At 38.2% G+C, this 19190-nt stretch overlaps 1 protein-coding gene across 18 annotated transcripts in view; it reads right to left on the reverse strand.

Annotated features, from left to right (window-relative positions):
• ptprk (protein tyrosine phosphatase receptor type K) overlaps positions 1–19190 on the reverse strand; it is a 188701-nt gene that overhangs the window by 96386 nt on the left and 73125 nt on the right. For all 18 annotated transcript variants that reach the window (XM_048208172.1, XM_048208186.1, XM_048208185.1 and 15 more), the window contains 3 exons: positions 13320–13401; positions 10367–10482; positions 3508–3682 (listed from right to left, as the gene is read on the reverse strand). In XM_048208172.1, the coding sequence (XP_048064129.1) occupies positions 3508–3682; positions 10367–10482; positions 13320–13401 (373 nt within the window). The remainder of the gene's footprint in view (positions 1–3507; positions 3683–10366; positions 10483–13319; positions 13402–19190) is intronic.

Below are 19190 nucleotides of genomic sequence, written 5' to 3' on the forward strand. Positions count from 1 at the left end.
GTTATTTTAAATTGTAAATATATTTCAATTTTTTACTGTATTTTTGATTAAATAAATTCAGCTTTGATCACAGGCATAAATTATATTTTACTATATATTCACATAGAAATAAATTATTTTAAATTGTAAATATATTTCAAATTTTTACTGTATTTTTGATCAAATAAATTCAGCTTTGATCACAGGAATAAATTATATTTTACTATATATTCACATAGAAATAAATTATTTTAAATTGTAAATATATTTCAAATTTTTACTGTATTTTTGATTAAATAAATTCAGCTTTGATCACAGGAATAAATTATATTTTACTATATATTCACATAGAAATAAGTTATTTTAAATTGTAAACATATTTCAAATTTTTACTGTATTTTTGATCAAATAAATTCAGCTTTGATCACAGGAATAAATTATATTTTATTATATATTCACAGAGAAAACAGCTGTTTTACTCTGGAATAATATTTCACTGTTTTTACTGTGTTTTTGTTCATATAAATGCAGTCTTGGTGAGCAGAAGAGACTCGTTCAGAAATCGTACCGACCCCAAACATTTGACTCTTTTGCACTGGCTGATCTGGCTTTGTGTGCATTAAGGCACATCTACAGCCGTCTTTGTCAGGTTTGTCAGAGGGTTGACTCCAGACCCGAGTGTCGCAGGTGAGCGTGTGAGAGCACAGCAGTGTGTTTGGTGAAAGCGAATGAAGCATTGATGCGTATCACAGTCAGGAAGCCACGCTTGTGACATTAATGAAGCGCTTTCTGTTCTTCATTCTCTCAGATTCTCTCAGATGAAGCTTTCAGAGTTGTTGACATTTTGGCTCTTTTGGTTTGTTTGCGTTTGTTCTGCGTGCGCATCATCGGGAAGTATCAGACGATCGCGCTTCATCAAACTTTAACGATCCGTCAGCACGCGCGGCGCCGGGGTCTTTAAAATCTCCCTCGTTTCAACTCCTGATCTCTCCCGTCTCTCCAGGCATATTTACCAGCGATCAGCCGCGTGTTTGCGACGGGGTGCCGCGCTCACAGGAGGGTGACAGCCTGTTATCTAGTCATTAGAAAATCACAAGTAGCAAACAATCATCGTCTCCATATCTCTCTGCCGTCTCGCTCCGACACAAACACATCTGCATTTGGAGATTTGAGCGTTCTTCGATGGTTCGTCTTAAACATATAGCGTTCGTGAGATAAAAACATGTCTATCACAGACTTCCCAAACTTTCAGAAGTAAAATATCTACTTGACATTAAGTTAACATTTCAGTAATTTAATGACACATTCACATTTCTTTGATATTTGTTAAAGGTCACATGACTTGCATGTAAAAAGATTTTCTAAAGTGTTTTATTTTGATTGTTTTTGTTTAACTCTTTCAACACCTGCATTTTTGATCATTTTCACAATCTCATTTTGCTGTATGAATATCTGAACATGCAATATATTGAAAGAAAGAACAGAGCCTCTGCTTTTAAACAAACAAAACAAAAAACATTTGATTCTAGATTCACGCATTTTTTTTTCATGCACTTCTTTTTCTTTTTTCTTTTCTTCATGCATTTCTTTTTTTATCAACACTTGACTGTGGAAAAGGTTAATAAAAAAGCAAAAAAATTTTCAAAGACTTCAACAATGCTTCTATCGCTTGTTTCTGCTTCTTCTTCGCCTGTGTTTTGATCCGGAGATTCTGTGCTCTTTCAGAAGATGTGTAACAGCGCCCCCTACCGTATAACAGTGAAAATTCTGCCAATGGCAGGGAAAGAGTTAATATAGAGCTGCACGACTTGGCCACTAAATTATATTGTGATTTGAACAGTGATATGACATTTTATTTCATATTAAAATGTTTCATATGCAACTGCTGAGACACAAAAAACAAGAACCCAACTGTTAATGTAAATAGAGTCACACTTGTTTTCACTCTTTACAAGAAACGACTACAAGTTACAATACTGTAACCCTTCCCTTTCAAAAATTCAAACCCTTTGGCTTTCAGCACATCAAATCCTTGAGCTTTTATTTTATTATTGATGGAAAACTGGTGAAATTCTGAAGTTTTTCTGTTGGGAATTATGTGAATTCAAATAAAGACATATACTTCAGTTATACTTTATTTTAGGTGTCCTTGTTACAGTGTAATTAAAGTAATGAGTAATATTAATAAACTGCAAGTACTTAGTATAGGGTTTGGTTTAGGGTTAGTTGCATGTAATTATGCATGTAACGTGCAACAAGGAAACAAACTTCAATACTTTAATTAAATCGCAGCCTTTGATTTGATAATCGTGATTTGAGCTGTTTCGCAATTTCACTTTTATTTTCATTGCTTGTGCAGCCCATTTTGTTTATTTAAAAGTTTCATTCGATTTAATTCATTCTTAGCTTTTCATTATCAGTGTGAAGGTCCAGGTCTAATAGTTCTTGCAGACTTTAAAGTAGACAGATTGTTCTCCTGTGACGTCAGGCTCAAAACACCAAAAGCCTTTCAGTTCCAACCAGAAGAGCGAGTTTGAAGAAGAGCGAGTTTGCGCAGGTCTTTCTGCGGCCGCACAGGGAAACTCTGCTTTAGATCGACTGGTGTCTAATAAAAACAGAGCTTATCGCCTGTTTGTGTTTGAATCTATTTCACAGCACACGTCTTGTCAATTCAGTTTATTCTCTACAAGCGAGAGCAGGCTAATGTCATTACTCTAAACCGTGGGCCAAACCCGGCCACAACCGTGTTGTGTTTTCTTCCCCTCCCGCCTCTCTCGCTGCAGCTGGAGGACACGCAGATCGATCCTTCTCCAGCGTAAGAATCCGCCACTGAAATTTTCATTTGTTACAAAGCGGCCCCAAACAGCCGGGAGGGCCCGCTGTCGCCCCGCATTAGGGAGAGCGGGAGCTAATAAAGCACTAGCCCGGGGTCACGCGCGACAATAGGCAACTCCGTGCCAGCTCCCATTAGCACACGCACAAATCCATGGCCCAAAAATTTCCGCTGAAATTACCATCTTTGGTTTCCTTGTAGCAGGATGTCAGCTGGGGAAGTGTGGTGGAGATATCTGAGCTGTCAGCGCGGCTGAGACTCAACCGGCCCTTCTGCCCTCCGGCCGCCGCTAACTATCGCTCTCAGAGTCGCATCTGCACACGGGGAACTTCACGCGCCACTCCACGGACCCGAGTGCTTCGGCACGCTCTCGTACGGTTCAGGGTAGGTCGCCAAAAAGCACCCAATGAGATGTGTTTGCGTAAACAGGTCGTGCATATTAATATGGCACCATGTGCCCAATGGGAACTCAAATGTGAATGCATTTGTATTATTTATCAGCGTTTAGATAAGCAGATGTTCGCTGTAGCCATGGTGGTTTCTCCTTGACTTTGGCCTTAAACTAGTCTATAAAATCACAGCCTTTATTCATCATATATGATAATAAACAACGCTGTACCCTTTTGTCAAAGGCTCATCCAATTAGAATACTGTTTATTTTAATATATAGCATAAATAACAAAGCAGTCCTTTACCTCTGACTATGAGTCCAGCGAAGTTGGAGACGCCGGAGCCTCTCTCTGATTGGGTGACGCAGCGGTACAGATCTTGGTCCTGACTGGTCACCTCTCTCAGGCGGAAGGAGGCTGCAAACTTCCTGTGGTTGATGTTTTTCTTCTCCGCCACTGGAATGTCCTCTCCGTTACGCCGCTGTATATGTGTCAGAAGAGCGAGATAATTAATAATTAATAATAATTAAGTCATTTCCTCCCCATTATAACGGCTTCAGATGTCATAATTCACCCAGAGTGTGTCAACATTCACAATGCTCCATGTTATGTATTGAATGCTGTGGAATATGGATATAAGGTTCGTCTCTTTTTAAAGACACTCAGCAGGTTACTGAAGTTTGAGTTTACTGTAGGGCTGTCACGATATTAGATTTTTCACACCACGGTTATTGTGGCCAAAATAATTCACGATACGATATATTGCGATATCTATCGGGAAAAAAAAAATGTATCAGTCAAATTAATTTTTACTTTGTTTATTTAGTTTTTCTTTATCAGGGTTTCTGCACATTAAGTCAAATTTAAGACCTTTTTAAGACCTGAAGAAATAAAACATTACATTTATACATTACCAATCAAATGAAATCATTATCAACAAAATAATGAAACTATTCTTTGCAATACAGAGGTGACACAGAGTGAGAAGTGGCATTAATATATTTACAAAGCATTTAGAATTTGTCTACATAAATTTAATTCAATATTTAATTAAAATGTACTTTAAATATGAAACTAAACTGCCAGTAGGTGGCAGCAAGTCACTGTCTTAATGAGTGAGTGAGTCATTCATTCAACCGATTTGTTCAAATGACTGATTCATTCAGGAAGCAAGTGTCCGTCTTTATCGAATGGGTCATTTAATCATTAAACTGATTCGTTCTAAACGCGGATTCAGTCAGTATATCAAAAACATATCTGTCTGTTGCACGGGGACTCTGTTTTTCTTTTTCATAATTTTGAAATTTTCGTTGGCGAAATAAAGAAAAAACAAACAATTTTAACATAATACTGTGTCTAAAATGTAACACATTGTTCATTTAACAATAAGTTATCTTAAGAGTCCTATTCATTTTAAATATTGTGGTTATCGCCAGTACCGGTATATTGTCACACCCTAAATTAACACAATGTTAATATTTCATGCTTTGAATATCACGATTATCGTCAATACTGGTATATTGTGACACTATCTTACTAGTTTACTGTAAAGTAAATTTAAACTGAATTAAACATTTTCTTTTTTATTATTTTATCCAAAATATATATTTTACAAAATAATCTGGACTCTACAATAGCCAGAAAATCAAAGACACACGTCTAACCAAATTGAGGTCCAAATTTGAAGTTGATATCACAAAAATTGAGCCACTGAAAGGTTTTAACTCCCTGAGGTCTGAAAACGCGCCGGCGCGTTTTGCAGGTTTTTTTTCACATTGCAGCAAAACAGACTTAAAATACTCCGTCATTTCTTGTCATAGAGACATAAGTAATATATCAATTGAAACTATAGAATATCTTCTTTTATTTGTGTACACTCAGAGTAAAAACACAATGTTGTGCTTTTTGTAAAATAAAGAAAACTAACATGATGCGTGATCTCTCCTCTCCCTCTGAACGAAGTCCAATCTGATAGTTCTCAGAAAATGAACTGTAACTTATGAATACTAATGACAAAAAAAATGACACTTACATCTAAAGAAACGTTGAAATGTCAGGTTTTAAATCGTGCAAGTCAAATCGAAAACAAACATTCTGTGTTTATGTAATCTGTATGAAAAGAGAGCCATGTCAGAAGTCTGTGATTCAGCTCATTACCCGCTAATGCGGCCACGCCCACGGAGCCAGCGCTATTCAGAGGCAAATTCAGTCAATACATGCATTCATCGTCTCAATCGTGTATTTATTGTCTTGAAAAGTGTTTATTTGGATGTTACAGCAATGGTTAGCGATCTCTAGAAGACATGCCGTTAGTTCCTAGTTCCTTTCTTCTTTATATTATGAATTTGTGGACTAAAGGTGTAAAGAGCGCCCTCCGGCTGCAAGTATGAATTAAAAACACAGTATCCAGCACTCATAGTGATGACAATAAATATTATTTCTCAGTATAGAAAATTGACATAAATATATAAGAATCCATCAATATTTCTCCAAATGTGCATGCTTTTAAGCTAAAAAGTCTATATGAAATGCCATAAAGGTAACATAATTGTTCAGACACTTTGCATCACAGAAATACATTATATTTTAAAGAATATAATAGAATACCATTATTTTAAATTGTAATAATATTTCACAGTATTGCTTTTTATGATGAGCTGAGACATTATTACAGAGGGTTTTTTTCACAGCCTACCTGACTGAAAGGCCTCATTAATATGCAAGTCATTTCAGATCATTATTATGCGATTCTTTTGTCTTCTCAGGTGTAAATGGCCCATTATTCATGCAGATTCACGCCTCCACGCATACTGTGTTTCTTGACAAAAAGTGTCTTACAAAAACTAAATCAATATATTGTTTTATATGAAGGAGTAGGCAGCATAATTTTTACATAATTCTGAAGCAAAAACTCTAGTCTACAACCTCCAATACCCAAAAGTATTGTGAACACAGATTTAATATACTTTTTTTGGCCTTATTTCAGTGACTTAAGTTTTTGTTTTTTCAATAACCACGCATAAACATTATTCCTTCAAAAATACAAACATGTACATACATGTTCCTCACATATTATTGTAGCCTAGTTTGTGCTGAATACAGTGTAATGACACTTTTGTCATTTATATGTTTATGAACAACTGAAAAAAGCACAAATGTCAGGGCATGTCAAAACTTCTCCAGGCCCCAAATCAGCCTCAGACTCCAGAGGGTTAAAGTATCGTCTCCATTGTAACGCAATGATTTTCACAGGATGAACTTTAATTAAGCTTAAAAAAACACAAAAACAATAAATAATCGCACAATATGTCCCGCTACCAGGACACTGACAGTTAACAGGCTATACTAACTTAGCGAAAATAAGTTAAGCTATCGATCTCATAGTGAAAACAATTTAGCCTACTGAAGTTTCGTTAACAGTAGAGGTGAAATCTTATTGTAGTTTTGAAATCTGGGTACAGTCTTACATTTTAAAATCACGTACGGGGGAAGTTTGCTCCTGTCAGTGAGGCAAACATGACAGTCTCGCGGATCTTACACGGTAAGCTTTTCTTTAACTGTTAAGGCTCGTTCACACCAAGAACAATAACTATAACTATAACTATATGTGCGTCCACACCAATGAACGATATCGTCTGTTATTCTAAAGTCACGTGATGCGGTTTCAAAGTGTGTACAACATGCTGTTCTTGTTGCATTTACAGGCTTTAACCAGCAGATGTCCTCAGCATGCTATGATCCCAGTGAATAGCTAGTGTAATCGATCTAATCTAACAGAGAAGAAGTCAATATAGTGGAATAAAAACATCTAGTCTTTTTCACTGCAACTTGAAAGGAAGTAAGACAATGTTGGCGAAACTAGCGCGGGTTTGACTTGTCAAACAGTGGAAGATTTTTCTGGACCTCGCCGATTAACTTCTTCCATTTTAAATCATAGTTTTAAATGCGTGAGCCCTTAAATTAGAATGGATTCTGATTGGCTGTTGGTGTTTTATCATTCAACAGCTGGAAAAAATCATTCTGAAAGTGATCCCAGCGATATTGTTTCTCCTTATCGTTATGGTTATATCTGTGGTGTGGACACTGCTATTCTTTTATTTATAAATATATCTTTATGGTTATCTTCATAGTTATCGTTCTTGGTGTGAACAGGACTTTAGTGTTTTAAAGACTGTCTTCTATCTTCTCACATTACAGTGAAACGCCGTATTTCTTCGCACACTTGTTTTACGCATATTTGGCGCCATCTATTGTTGAGGGTGTTTTATTGACATGTAAAAGTCTCGACCCTGAATATGAGATGCATCCGTTTTTTCAGAAGTATGTGTAAGAAAATAACCTTGTTTTATATTCAGAACAATACGGTACTTAATGTAGGCTTAAAGGTCCCGTTTTTCGTGGTTTTTTGAAGCTTTGATTGTGTTTATAGTGTGCAATATAACGTGTTCATGTTTCGCGTGTAAAAAAACCACAGTATTTTTCACATAATTTACTTATCTGTATACCGCTGTTTCCACTGTCATAAAAACGGGCTGATGACTTCCTTGTTCTATGAAGTCCCTCCTTCAGAAATACGTAACGAGTTCTGATTGTGCCAGCGGTTCCTGTGTTGTGATTCGACAGCAGTTTAGCGCATCTTGCCCGGAAAGGTCACGCCTCTTACCATAACGTGGAGATGCACGCGCTCAGTGTTATTGTAAACATGTCTTTAATTTTACCCTATCAATTTGAGCCGGAATCAGACCCGGTGATTGGACTGCGGGATGAAAATAACAGCGTTTCGACGACATGGCGACAAACACACTCTACAAACGCAACTCTTGCGTATTCCTGTGGGCGGAGGTTAGTCAAAAAACTGTTTTAGTGACGTCATTAAAGAAGGAAGTAGAGGGATGTAGTCCAAACTGGCCGTTCGATGTAGGCGACTTCTGTTAAATAAAATATCTCGCTTGGCATTGAACTTTGAGCTTTAAAATTTTACAGATTTTATTTATACGCTAACAACAACATTACACACTAACTAAAGTTTGAAACATGGGATCACGAAGAATGGGACCTTTAAGGCTAGGGAAAGGGTTTTGTTTAGGGTTAGCTGCTTGAAATTATTTATAATTTACTGTTATTACCGGAGTAAACATATGTAGTCTAACTATGCCACCTTAATAAAGTGTTACTCATGAATTTGGGACTTGACTTCACAGTAGCACCAGCAGAACTGAACGTTAAGCTTGTTCTGTGTGACGCTTGACTGGAGGAGTGACGGCAGTGTGTGTGAGTGTGTGTGTGTGAGTGTGTGTGTGTGTGTGTGTGTGTGCTACAGAAGATCATTCATTAGCCCCTTTAACACTGCCATCTCATATTAGTCAGAAGCGCAGCAGACACCAGCACTCGCTTGCTTTTCTTCATTTTTTCACCTCCTCGTGCATCAGAGCAGAAAAGGTCACTGTTCCTACACACTTTACCACCCTGTCAGGCACTTCCTCTCTTCAATCTTTCTCTGCACCGTCTTCTGTACGTGAAGCGCTCTCATTAGTTAATCGCAACGAAAGGGCAGCGGCAGGGCACGGCACAACACGCAGACATGAAAACCCCGCTGACACAGACATCATTAAGAGAGCAGGATTTTCCTTCAGGATGAATAAAGTGGGAAGATTTGAGGGGCAGGAGAGGAGACGCTCTCTCTGTGACAGGCTCGGCTGTAATGAACCCGCGTCTCTCTCCAGCTGCTTGATTAGTAGTTGTGGTTATATATACACCCGTTGACCATGAATATGCGATATGGTTTCCGAAAATGATGCAATTCTTTGAGTATCGTGAAATCAAACTTAAAAACAGCAGAATTGTTTGCTCCCGCACGTCCTGAACTTGACATTCCCGGCCAATTAGGGTGAAGCCCATCTCTGATCTAAAGCACGGATCGCGTTAGGAAGACTTTAGCTCAGTGGTGCTCGACTGGAGGATCGCAACCCAGAATCCAGTCACAGTCTGTTCTGACGGGTCACCGACAGCAGCGGGAAATATGCTTTCATTTTTAAACTGTACTTACACTTTATTTCAGTAGTCCACTTTAGACAATTCTAATAACTATCATGTCAACTAACTCTTATTGGAATATTATAGAGTATTAATAGACCGTCTGCTTAATATCTACTTTATTTTGATGCTCCCAACAGACGTTCTGATGACTATCAGTAAGTAATAGTTAGTAGAATATCTAAAGTAGACCATAGAAATAAATGAATTAGAAATAAACTTAAAGAGAGACACTTCCATGACTGTGTTTCTGACATCTTTTAAAAGCGCACTCTTGTCTTAATGTCAAATTAGTTTTATTTTAAATCATTACGTTATGATAATATTTTGTCATGCTTTAAAGAAGTATTTAACACACTAAAGCACATGTGCTTGATTATCATTTTAACTGTATCCAACATTTAATTTAAAGTTAATATATTTTAAATGTACAAATTTGCTACTTCATGTGCAATTACAAATATATTTAAATACATGACATACAAGTTTTTATATAAATTACATTAAAGTATATTTTAGTGTACTATAATTGATTGTCAGTGCACTTTAACCATTATTTAAAAGATAATATATGTAATTATGAAATTACATGCAAAGACTTAAATGGGTCAAAAGCACTAAACGTTCAGCTAATTGCATTTAATAAAAATTTAAACTATAATACATTTTTATTTAGTTGCATTAGCAACTATACATTCAATTTGCAATTAAGTGTTGTTTTAAACTGCATTGTTTCCGTAATAATCACTCTTTTTAAAAAATATCCTTAAAGGGTTAGTTCACCCAAAAATGAAAATAATGTCATTAATTACTCACCCTAATGGATCAGTACATTAATGGATCTTGAGAGAGGAAATGTCATTGTTGGCTATGCAGGCCTCACTGAGCCATCGGATTTCATCAAAAATATCTTAATTTGTGTTCTGAAGATGAACGAAGGTCTTACGGGTGTGGAACGGCATGAGGGTGAGTAATTAATGACATTATTTTCATTTTTCACCAACACTTTAAGTGTAGTTCTTTTTTCATAAGGGTAGTTTTGAAATAAACAGCAAAATAAACAGATTTCCCAATGTTTGAAACGCTTCCCATGTGATTTGGTGTTGATGTGAAGAAGTGCTTCAGTTCTCACCTGCAGCCAGAGTTTGTTGTTGACCGCGTCTCGGACCGTGGCGATGCACTGGAATGTGGCGTTCTGTCCGGCGTTCACCTCCACGTCCCCCAAACGCAGGAAGTGAGGAGATTTATCTGCATTAGAAGGAAAGGACAGCAGCGCATGACATTACAGCTCTCAACACTAACCCTGCTGAACACTCCTACATTAACACAGGCAGGATAAATGAAGACGAAGATCAAATGATGTTTCTGGTCAAATGAATGGTGTATGTTTGAGGTGATGTGGCACGGTGGCTGAAGGTTTGAGGCTCGATTGAGACTCTGTAAGTCACTCTGGACAGGGCAGTGGTGGTGTGTGTTCATCATTCTGGAGGATATCCACTCATTTTGTCCCGTTTGATTTCTGATAATACTCCAATAATGAGTAAACATTTATATTTCAGTATGAGCTCTGTTACTGGTTTGAAACACATAGAAGTCGTCCAATCATAACAGAAGTCATTTGCATACAAGCTCTTAAAGGAACAGCAGCAAAAAACTGCCTTTTTAAAAACTCCATGAAATCAAAATCTGAGTTTTGTGTCTTTTATCTGTAGCTTTGAGCCCATCTATATCCATCCATCCATCCATCCATCCATCCATCCATCCATCCATCCATCCATTCATAATTAATTAATTAATTCATTCATTCATTCATTCATTCATTCATCTATCATCATCCATCCATCATCCATCCATCCATCCATCCATCCATCCATCCATTCATTATCCATTTATTCATTCATTCATCCATTCATTCATTCATTCATTCATTCATTCATCCATCTATCATCATCCATCCATCATCCATCCATCCATCCATCCATCCATTCATTCATTCATTCATCCATCCATCCATCATCCATTCATTTATCCATCCATCCTTCCATACATTCATCCTTCCATACATTCATCCATACATCCATTAATTTATTCATCCATCCATCCATCCATCCATCCATCCATCCATCCATCAATTCATTCATCCATCCTTCCATACATTCATCCATTCATCCATCCATCCATCCTTCCATCCATCCATCCATCCATCCATTCATCCATCTATCATCATCCATCCATCCATTTATCCATCCATCCATTCATCCATCTATCATCATCCATCCATCCATGTATCCATCCATTCATCCATCCATCCTTCCATCCATCCATCCATCCATCCATCCACCCATTCATCTATCCATCCATCCACCCATCCATCAATTCATCCATCCATCCATCCATCCATCCATCCATTCATTCATTCATTCATTCATTCATCCATCCATCCATCCATCCATCCATCCATCCATCCATTCATTCATTCATTCATTCATTCATCCATCCATCCATCCATCCATCCATCCATCCATCCATCCATCCATTCATTCATTCATTCATTCATTCATCCATCCATCCATCCATCCATCCATCCATCCATTCATTATCCATCCAGTATCTGTATCCGAGTGTGAGAAGTTGACCAAATTTACTGTGGGTCATAAAATGGTCATAAAAAACTGTTTTTGGTGCAATAAGTCATTCCTGGCATTATAAATGTAATTCAGGGGACAAATATACTGTATGAAAGATCAGATTTATGACTATACATTTTCAACATATCACTTCATTTACACATAATGATCTAGGAAACAGACGAATGGCTGAGTATTTCATTATTCTGTGCTGAAGCTGACACACTGCTCTGTCCGGAGGGGAATCTAGCGTGATCTGTTCTGGGTGTAGCTGTGCTGAAACCGCTTCAGGAACAGAAAGCATCGCTCTCACTAGTGCTTCAAAATAAATGCTCTTTTAGCATCAGAAACATTCTCCAGCACGGACGTACAACAAACCTCCTTCATCTCCCTCTCATCCTGCATCATTTTAATAAGATGACGCCCGTGATCAGCGGGAAGCGTTATTAGCAGCGTTCAGAGGGAATATAATCCATGCTGGAGTGGCAGTAATCCCTGTGCTCTCATGGACTAGCCGTTAATTGGGAATACCTGTTATATTATCATCCTAAGCTCTGATCCCAGCGGATGCGCCTGATCCACACGCGCATGACTACCGCTAACCTGGAGAGATGGCGAAATATTAATGACTTAAAATGATATGTACAATGCTGAACTGTGCGTCTGCTGATTGTGCGTCACTTGACCCTAAACGCGGCATGTTAAGAGCAGCACTCGACGGCAATAAGGGCTAATTACACACGAGACAAACTTGAGTTCCCAGAGGAACAGCATCACCTGCTCCAGCTCTCGGTCCTTATTCACTGTTTGTGCTCTGATCATTTATTGATCACGCTGCTCTTTACTGCTGATGTGCCCATAAAAGCTCTTCCCGCGGTCATGTCATCACCGCTCATTCCCTGAAAATATTTCACTTTTAAAAACTGATCAAAAGACTATTTCATATGATACTCTAAATTAAATTATGTGTGTATCACTGGCCAATGTAAATCCGCTGTTTTCTATGTGAATATATAGTAAAGTGTCATTTATTCCTGTGATCAAAGCTGAATTTGAACTTTGTTTTGTTTTTTCCAGAAAATAAAAGTTGCTCATTTTGCCCTGCGTATATCTGCTAAAACACTGTATTCTCTAGTCAGCTTTTATCATGACAGTAGCATATGGATGACCATGGATATTGATTTCATGGAGTCTTTAAAATACTGTCCCAGTTTAATGAGCAGAGTCAGCTATAAGACTTACTGAAGTGTTTGATTTTTAGGAAATTATAGCTGCTTTAAATAGTAGGGAAAATCCTCCTGATATAACCTAGGGTTAAGTGTCTTACACACGGACACAATGATGATAGTTTGCAGGGTTTGAACCTTCTGACTAGTCTAGACTTCTAGACCACACACACACACACACACACACACACACACACACACACACACACACACACACACACTGCTGACTCACCGCACGGGTAACTGAGCACCTGGATGTCATCAATGGCGATGAAACCTCGTCTGCCGTTCGTCACCTCCGCCTCGAAGATGACCTGCACAGAGAAACAGAGAAACATGTCCTTTAGACGAGCTGCCATTCAGTTCATACGGCTGAATCAAATGAACGAACGAATGAACGAAAAGAGTTCTATTAAAGAACATTTCTATTGTTACACTACACCATTGTGAGAAAGAAGAGTGCTTAATTGTATCGAATGTGCACTAGTAGTGTACTTCAAATATAAGTATATATGGTAACATTTTATTTTACAGTGTCTTTGAGACATGTTACATGTACTATAGTATTAACAGTAAATTATGCATAATTACATGCAACTAAATCTAAACTAAACCCTGATTCTAATCGAACCCTAAAGGAAGTACATGAAGGTTTAAAAAAAAACTGCACTTGCAAATAAAATAATTTTAATGAAATAAAAGGCTACTTAAGTGCACTTAAAGGATTAGTTCACTTCAGAAGTGTTCAAATTTCCTGATCAATGCTCCACGCATGACGTAATCATGTTGGAAAGGTCACGCGCGATGTAGGAGGAAGTGCCGCGGTAGAGCGAAAAACTCCATCTCATTTTCTCCTCCAACTTCAAAATCGTCCGACATCGTTGTTTTACCTTTTTTAGTAAAGGCCGTTTGACTTTGACTGTGCATGTTCACTTTGTAAACACTGGATCATTACTTCCACCTACGTCACGCGTGACCTTTCCAACATGATTACGTCATGCGTGGAGCATCACAGAGCAGTGCAAGACTTCTATTTTTTTATAAAATGGCCGATGGTTTCTCTAGATAAGACTCTTATTCCTCGTCTGGGATCATGTAGAGCTCTTTGAAGCTGCACTGAAACTAACATTTGGACCTTCAACCCGTTGAACCCCAGTGAAGTCCACTATATGGAGAAAAAATTATTTTTGACTGAAGAAAGAAAGAAATCTTGGATGAGTAAATTATCAGGAAATTCTCATTCTGAAGTGAACTAATCCTTTAAGTTTATTCTTTTAAAGTATTATTTCACTAATAAGTACTCTTTTTGAATGTGTGAACCTCCTTTTCACCGGTGTAATCTAACCCTGTTATACAGCTCTGAAATGAACTACACCTGGTTGTTAAACTGTAGTTCTCCTGACAGCAGCGGCGAAACAGACGGGTCTCTGTGTCTCAGGGCTTCAGCGGCGGTCATTACAGCTATCAGAGATAGTCCCTGTTTATATACAACTAAGCGCCAAATCTCATTTTGTTAATCTCGAAAGACAAAACAGATTTTCCCAAACAGTTGCTCATTTCTGAGAGAAAAAGCTCCTCGAGCAAACACCCACACGAGCACAGAAGAGGCGTAATTGAAAAGCCTGTGAATGGTGAGGTCAGTCGTATGTTTCCATTCTTTAACTCAGAGATTGAACAGAGTTCAGTATTCTGCCTCGACGTGAAGGCCTGGCTTTTGTACAGCGCTTTCCAAATGAAGCTTTAATGCGGTGCCCTGGCGTCAAGATCGCAGCGATCAAGCCTCCGAGAGCTAAGCCTGCAATCTGAAAGTGACCCAGCCGTATCAGGCCAGGTCCGCGGCTTTCAGACAGAGGAGAAGCCATTTCAATTAGAGCCGCGGCCATCTGCAGCCGTGTGAGGGAATATCGATAGCGGTTTCTTCTGGCTCTTTAAACTGATCTCTCTTAAAATGCCTCTGACATTTCCAAAGCAAATCTCAGGACCGCTCTTGGTCAGTAATGCTTATGAGCCGATTATGATGTAAATCTTCAAAAGTGTTCTGGCTGAATGCCATCGTACATCCATCTCTCTCTCTCTCTCACACACACTGCAGGATTCGATGTACAGTAATTCTGCTGATCAGCCATCGTTCATGCAGAATCTTGTCACAATCCTGCACCAGTAGATGTGTGTCCATTCAAAGCTGCAAATTTAACTTCTGCACAAAATTTGAATATTGCATGAAACAGTTGCATATAAAGCAGCGTTTCCATCCCATGTGTTCAAGAGAACAAATTCGTCACTTCCTGGGAAATTGGTGCAAAATATCAGTAAGTTGAAAAACTGTAAGTTGCTTCAATCGGGCTCTTTTTCCCTCCATCATAAATCTCAGAGCGTCAGACGAAACACGATAAACGATGTCATGTGATCTTGCGTTTGGATGCTGGTGTTTGGGAACACAATCGTGTGAGGAAGTCACGTGAGGGTTTTAGGGATTTATTCAGTAAATTCAGTGTTTCCACCATAGTTTATGCGCATGTCTTACTGGATACAACAATTATCCACCTCAATTAAGTGCATAAGCATTTTTTATGCATTTTGCATTTATGCATTTCTATGCATTTTTAGAATTTATGCACATTTTGGCATTTCCAGCTAGTGTTTTGTTTTATGTGATATCCCAAAATTCTCATAAAAATCAGTGGATGGAAACAGCTATTGTTAAGGGGCGCTCACACTACACTTTTCATTCCACTGACTTCCATTCGTACGCATGCCAATGTGTCAGACCACAAACACAAACGCATTTCACTGCATTTCAAAGTTGTGAATTCGCATCATGTGAAGACATGTGACCAGTAGAAGGTCGATACGTCACAGTGTGAATTAAAAGAATGCATATTTTTGCATTCGTAAGTCGAGTAGATTTTTACATTTGTACATTTTGAATGTACTATTTGTACTATTATGTATTACTATTTGTTATATTACTATTTGTACCCGTGCTGTCAAAATGAGTGGGAACGTGCACAGGATCATTTCGAGCTACAGGCAAAATAATTGAAAAATGTCAGTTTTGGTCGAAATTTTCACAAAAATGAGTTCATTAAGCCCTTGTCTAGCCATCCCAATACTTCAAATAGTAATTAAACACCTAAAAGTATCTTATTTGTGTGTTTCCTTTGACCAGGACAAACGCAGTGTTTCTCTGATCTCTTCTGGACGACTGCTTCCCTCAGCACAAGTTTGGTAGGGTTTTAAAGCGCAGCATTCTAACTTTGTGAATATTCATAGCGAATTCTCTATGGCATGAGTCTGAACCAATGAAATATGATTTTCAAACGCATGCTGATGTAAACAAAATGATCTTACTCTCGGCGACTGACAGATCCGAAGCACGTGATCCTGATATAGGCTACACATATACGCATAATTACAGCACTTCAAATCATCTGTCTTGGCGAGAATTCACGCAAACATGATCTGTTATGTCTGAAGTGAACGTTTGGTTAACTGTTGGGGAAAAACATCTGATGTGTAACATTATATTAGATCCGTGTGATACAGTAGGTCTTATAAGCTGTCTGTTGTCTTGTGTTAATGTTAATCAAACAATTGTGAAATCATGGGAAAAAGATGACTTGGTTTGTGCCAAATTTGGTGATATTACCAGGGATTTTAAGGTGATTTTGTTTTGGAGCCCTCAGAAAACTTTAACTCGATTTTTCTCAAAATTGAATTTGCTGATGCTATCGACTTCAAACAGGTGTAGCTCAGTCATTTTGTCAGATTCCAACAAATCATACATCATTTTTGAAGGTTTTTTAATAGAGAATGTAAGAATAACAAAAACTCATTTTTGCTAAATTTGCTCATTTTGCCAGCTCGGGTCACATATGTTGAATTCATGTTAATAAAAAAGACGCCTGAGTGTGTGACGTTATATCACGACCGCCACAGTCATCTACATCTGGCCATATTTAGCCTTTGAGTACCTGAACACTGAATGAACGATCTCCAAACCACTCTTCACACGTAGGGTTGCGAGGATAATTAAAATGCTACAATTGTACATCTGAATGAATAGATGAATCAATTGAAACAATCAATAATTGGTAATCTCCAGCACGTTATCATGCCTGTTTTACTCTACATCAGCACTAATGAACAGCAATATCCAGCTAATGCAATATTTTAGTGCAGAAAAAAGAAATCTATTCAGAGCAGAAATTTCCATGACGTTTCAATCGTTTCCGATTCTTCCAGACTTGAAAATCTCCCTGACATTTCCATGTTTAGGAGTGTTTATCTGAGAGGATGATTCAAAGACTCAGAGGAAAACTGCTGAAATGAGAAGAGGAGGGAAGAACAGAGGATGAAAAGATGAGGTGAGAAAAAAGAGAAGAGGACAGAGGGAGATATTCTGGGACTGGTGTGACATCCTGAACTCCAGCAATTATCCCATCAGACCCGGACAAAAGCAGCTCTGAAGTGGAGATGCGCACGACTAGACACTTTCAAAACTGTCACTGGCTTCCTGAACGACTACTCGACTTAAAAACCCTGAATATTTCGACTGGTTTTGAAGAATAAGGCTAGTCAGGGTGAGAACAGCACGAGCTGTGATTAAATAACTCTCATTTATTGTTCCTGTAGATGTAAGACACTCTTTATAAAATACATCAAATAAAGATGATAAAATATCCTCATTTGTGTTGCATGTAGAATTTCAGTTAATCTGAAACTCATTCATAGTTGTTTTTTTCTTCATCATCTATTTTAGTAGTTGTTTTGCCTTCGCTGTGAATATTCTCTAAATTAACACAGGGCCACAGAAACAGCATGATAAAACACGTCACACCGCAGGATCCTGCTGTCACTGCTTGACATGTCAACTCCACACACACACACACACGCGTGTGTAACGTGCACATATGAATGCAGACATTAACAAACACAGGTGGAAACACTGAGAGAAGGAAGAAAGTGCAGCGGTGACACATTCAGATCAGACCCGCGTCAGGAGAAAACCTGCGATTTATTCACTCTCTGTGTGCGTTTGCTTTTCTTTCTCAGTTCATTTGGAACAAGAACATGTGAAACGTCTAACATTGCCAAAAATTATCAGTCAAATAACCTTAAAGTGATAAATCTTGCTGCATACTACCATATTTGACTGTAGCGATAAAACTCCGAATGGATATTTTGATGCTCACCGAGGGCTTGTGTTTGGACTGCGTCATGTCTAAACATCCATTACACCCACAATCATCCATCATGTTTCTATTGAACACATAAATGACTCTTCAGAGCATTAAATTATGAAACATTGATTACATCTGAAGCCCTGCATGTACCACAATCAATATCGCTTAAGGCTGATGACTCACAACACACACACACACACACACACACACACACACACACACAGAAACACATACAACACTTTCAGACCGAAGATGAGGAACATCATGACGAGAGAGAGAGAGAGAGAGAGAGAGAGAGAGGCAGCTCTCTTTTTCTTGTTTTCCCTCAGGAAAGTCTTCAACGCAGGTTGACAGGCGGAAGAGCAATGAGAGCAACACGCCCCCTACATGATGTCTGAGCATCTGCATGTGTGAACGTGTTCAGTCCAAACAAAAGTGTTTTAGATACTTGTTATATGGTTTCTAAGATGTTCAGGGTGGTTGCTATGGTGTCTCTGGGTAGTTGCTAAGGTTTATATGTGGTGATTGACTAAAGTCGTCATGAAACTGAAGTTGCACAAGTGTTTTCTTCTCTATTGTGCCGTATATCAGAGTGAAACGCTTCGCAAACAAGAGCAAATGTAGGGCGGGGCTTGATTTTGTCTGTGGGGAATTGATTGGATGGTTGTGGTTTGCTATTGGTGGATCTCATGTGAGTGACAGGTTGCCCCGCCCTCATCATCAGAGAAGAGATGCTGCAAGAGGAAGATATTCTGATTCAAGATTACCAGAACATGAATTTAAAACAATTTAATGATGTGCACTGAGAAATTGTTTATATTAAACTGCAATATTCCATAAAAAAAATAAGAAGAATTTGAGGTAACACTTTGGTTTGGGAAACACATATTCACTATTAAATATGACTTTTGCCTCAA

Source organism: Megalobrama amblycephala, linkage group LG11 (genome assembly GCF_018812025.1).
Source record: "Megalobrama amblycephala isolate DHTTF-2021 linkage group LG11, ASM1881202v1, whole genome shotgun sequence".
Taxonomy (NCBI): Eukaryota; Metazoa; Chordata; class Actinopteri; order Cypriniformes; family Xenocyprididae; genus Megalobrama; species Megalobrama amblycephala.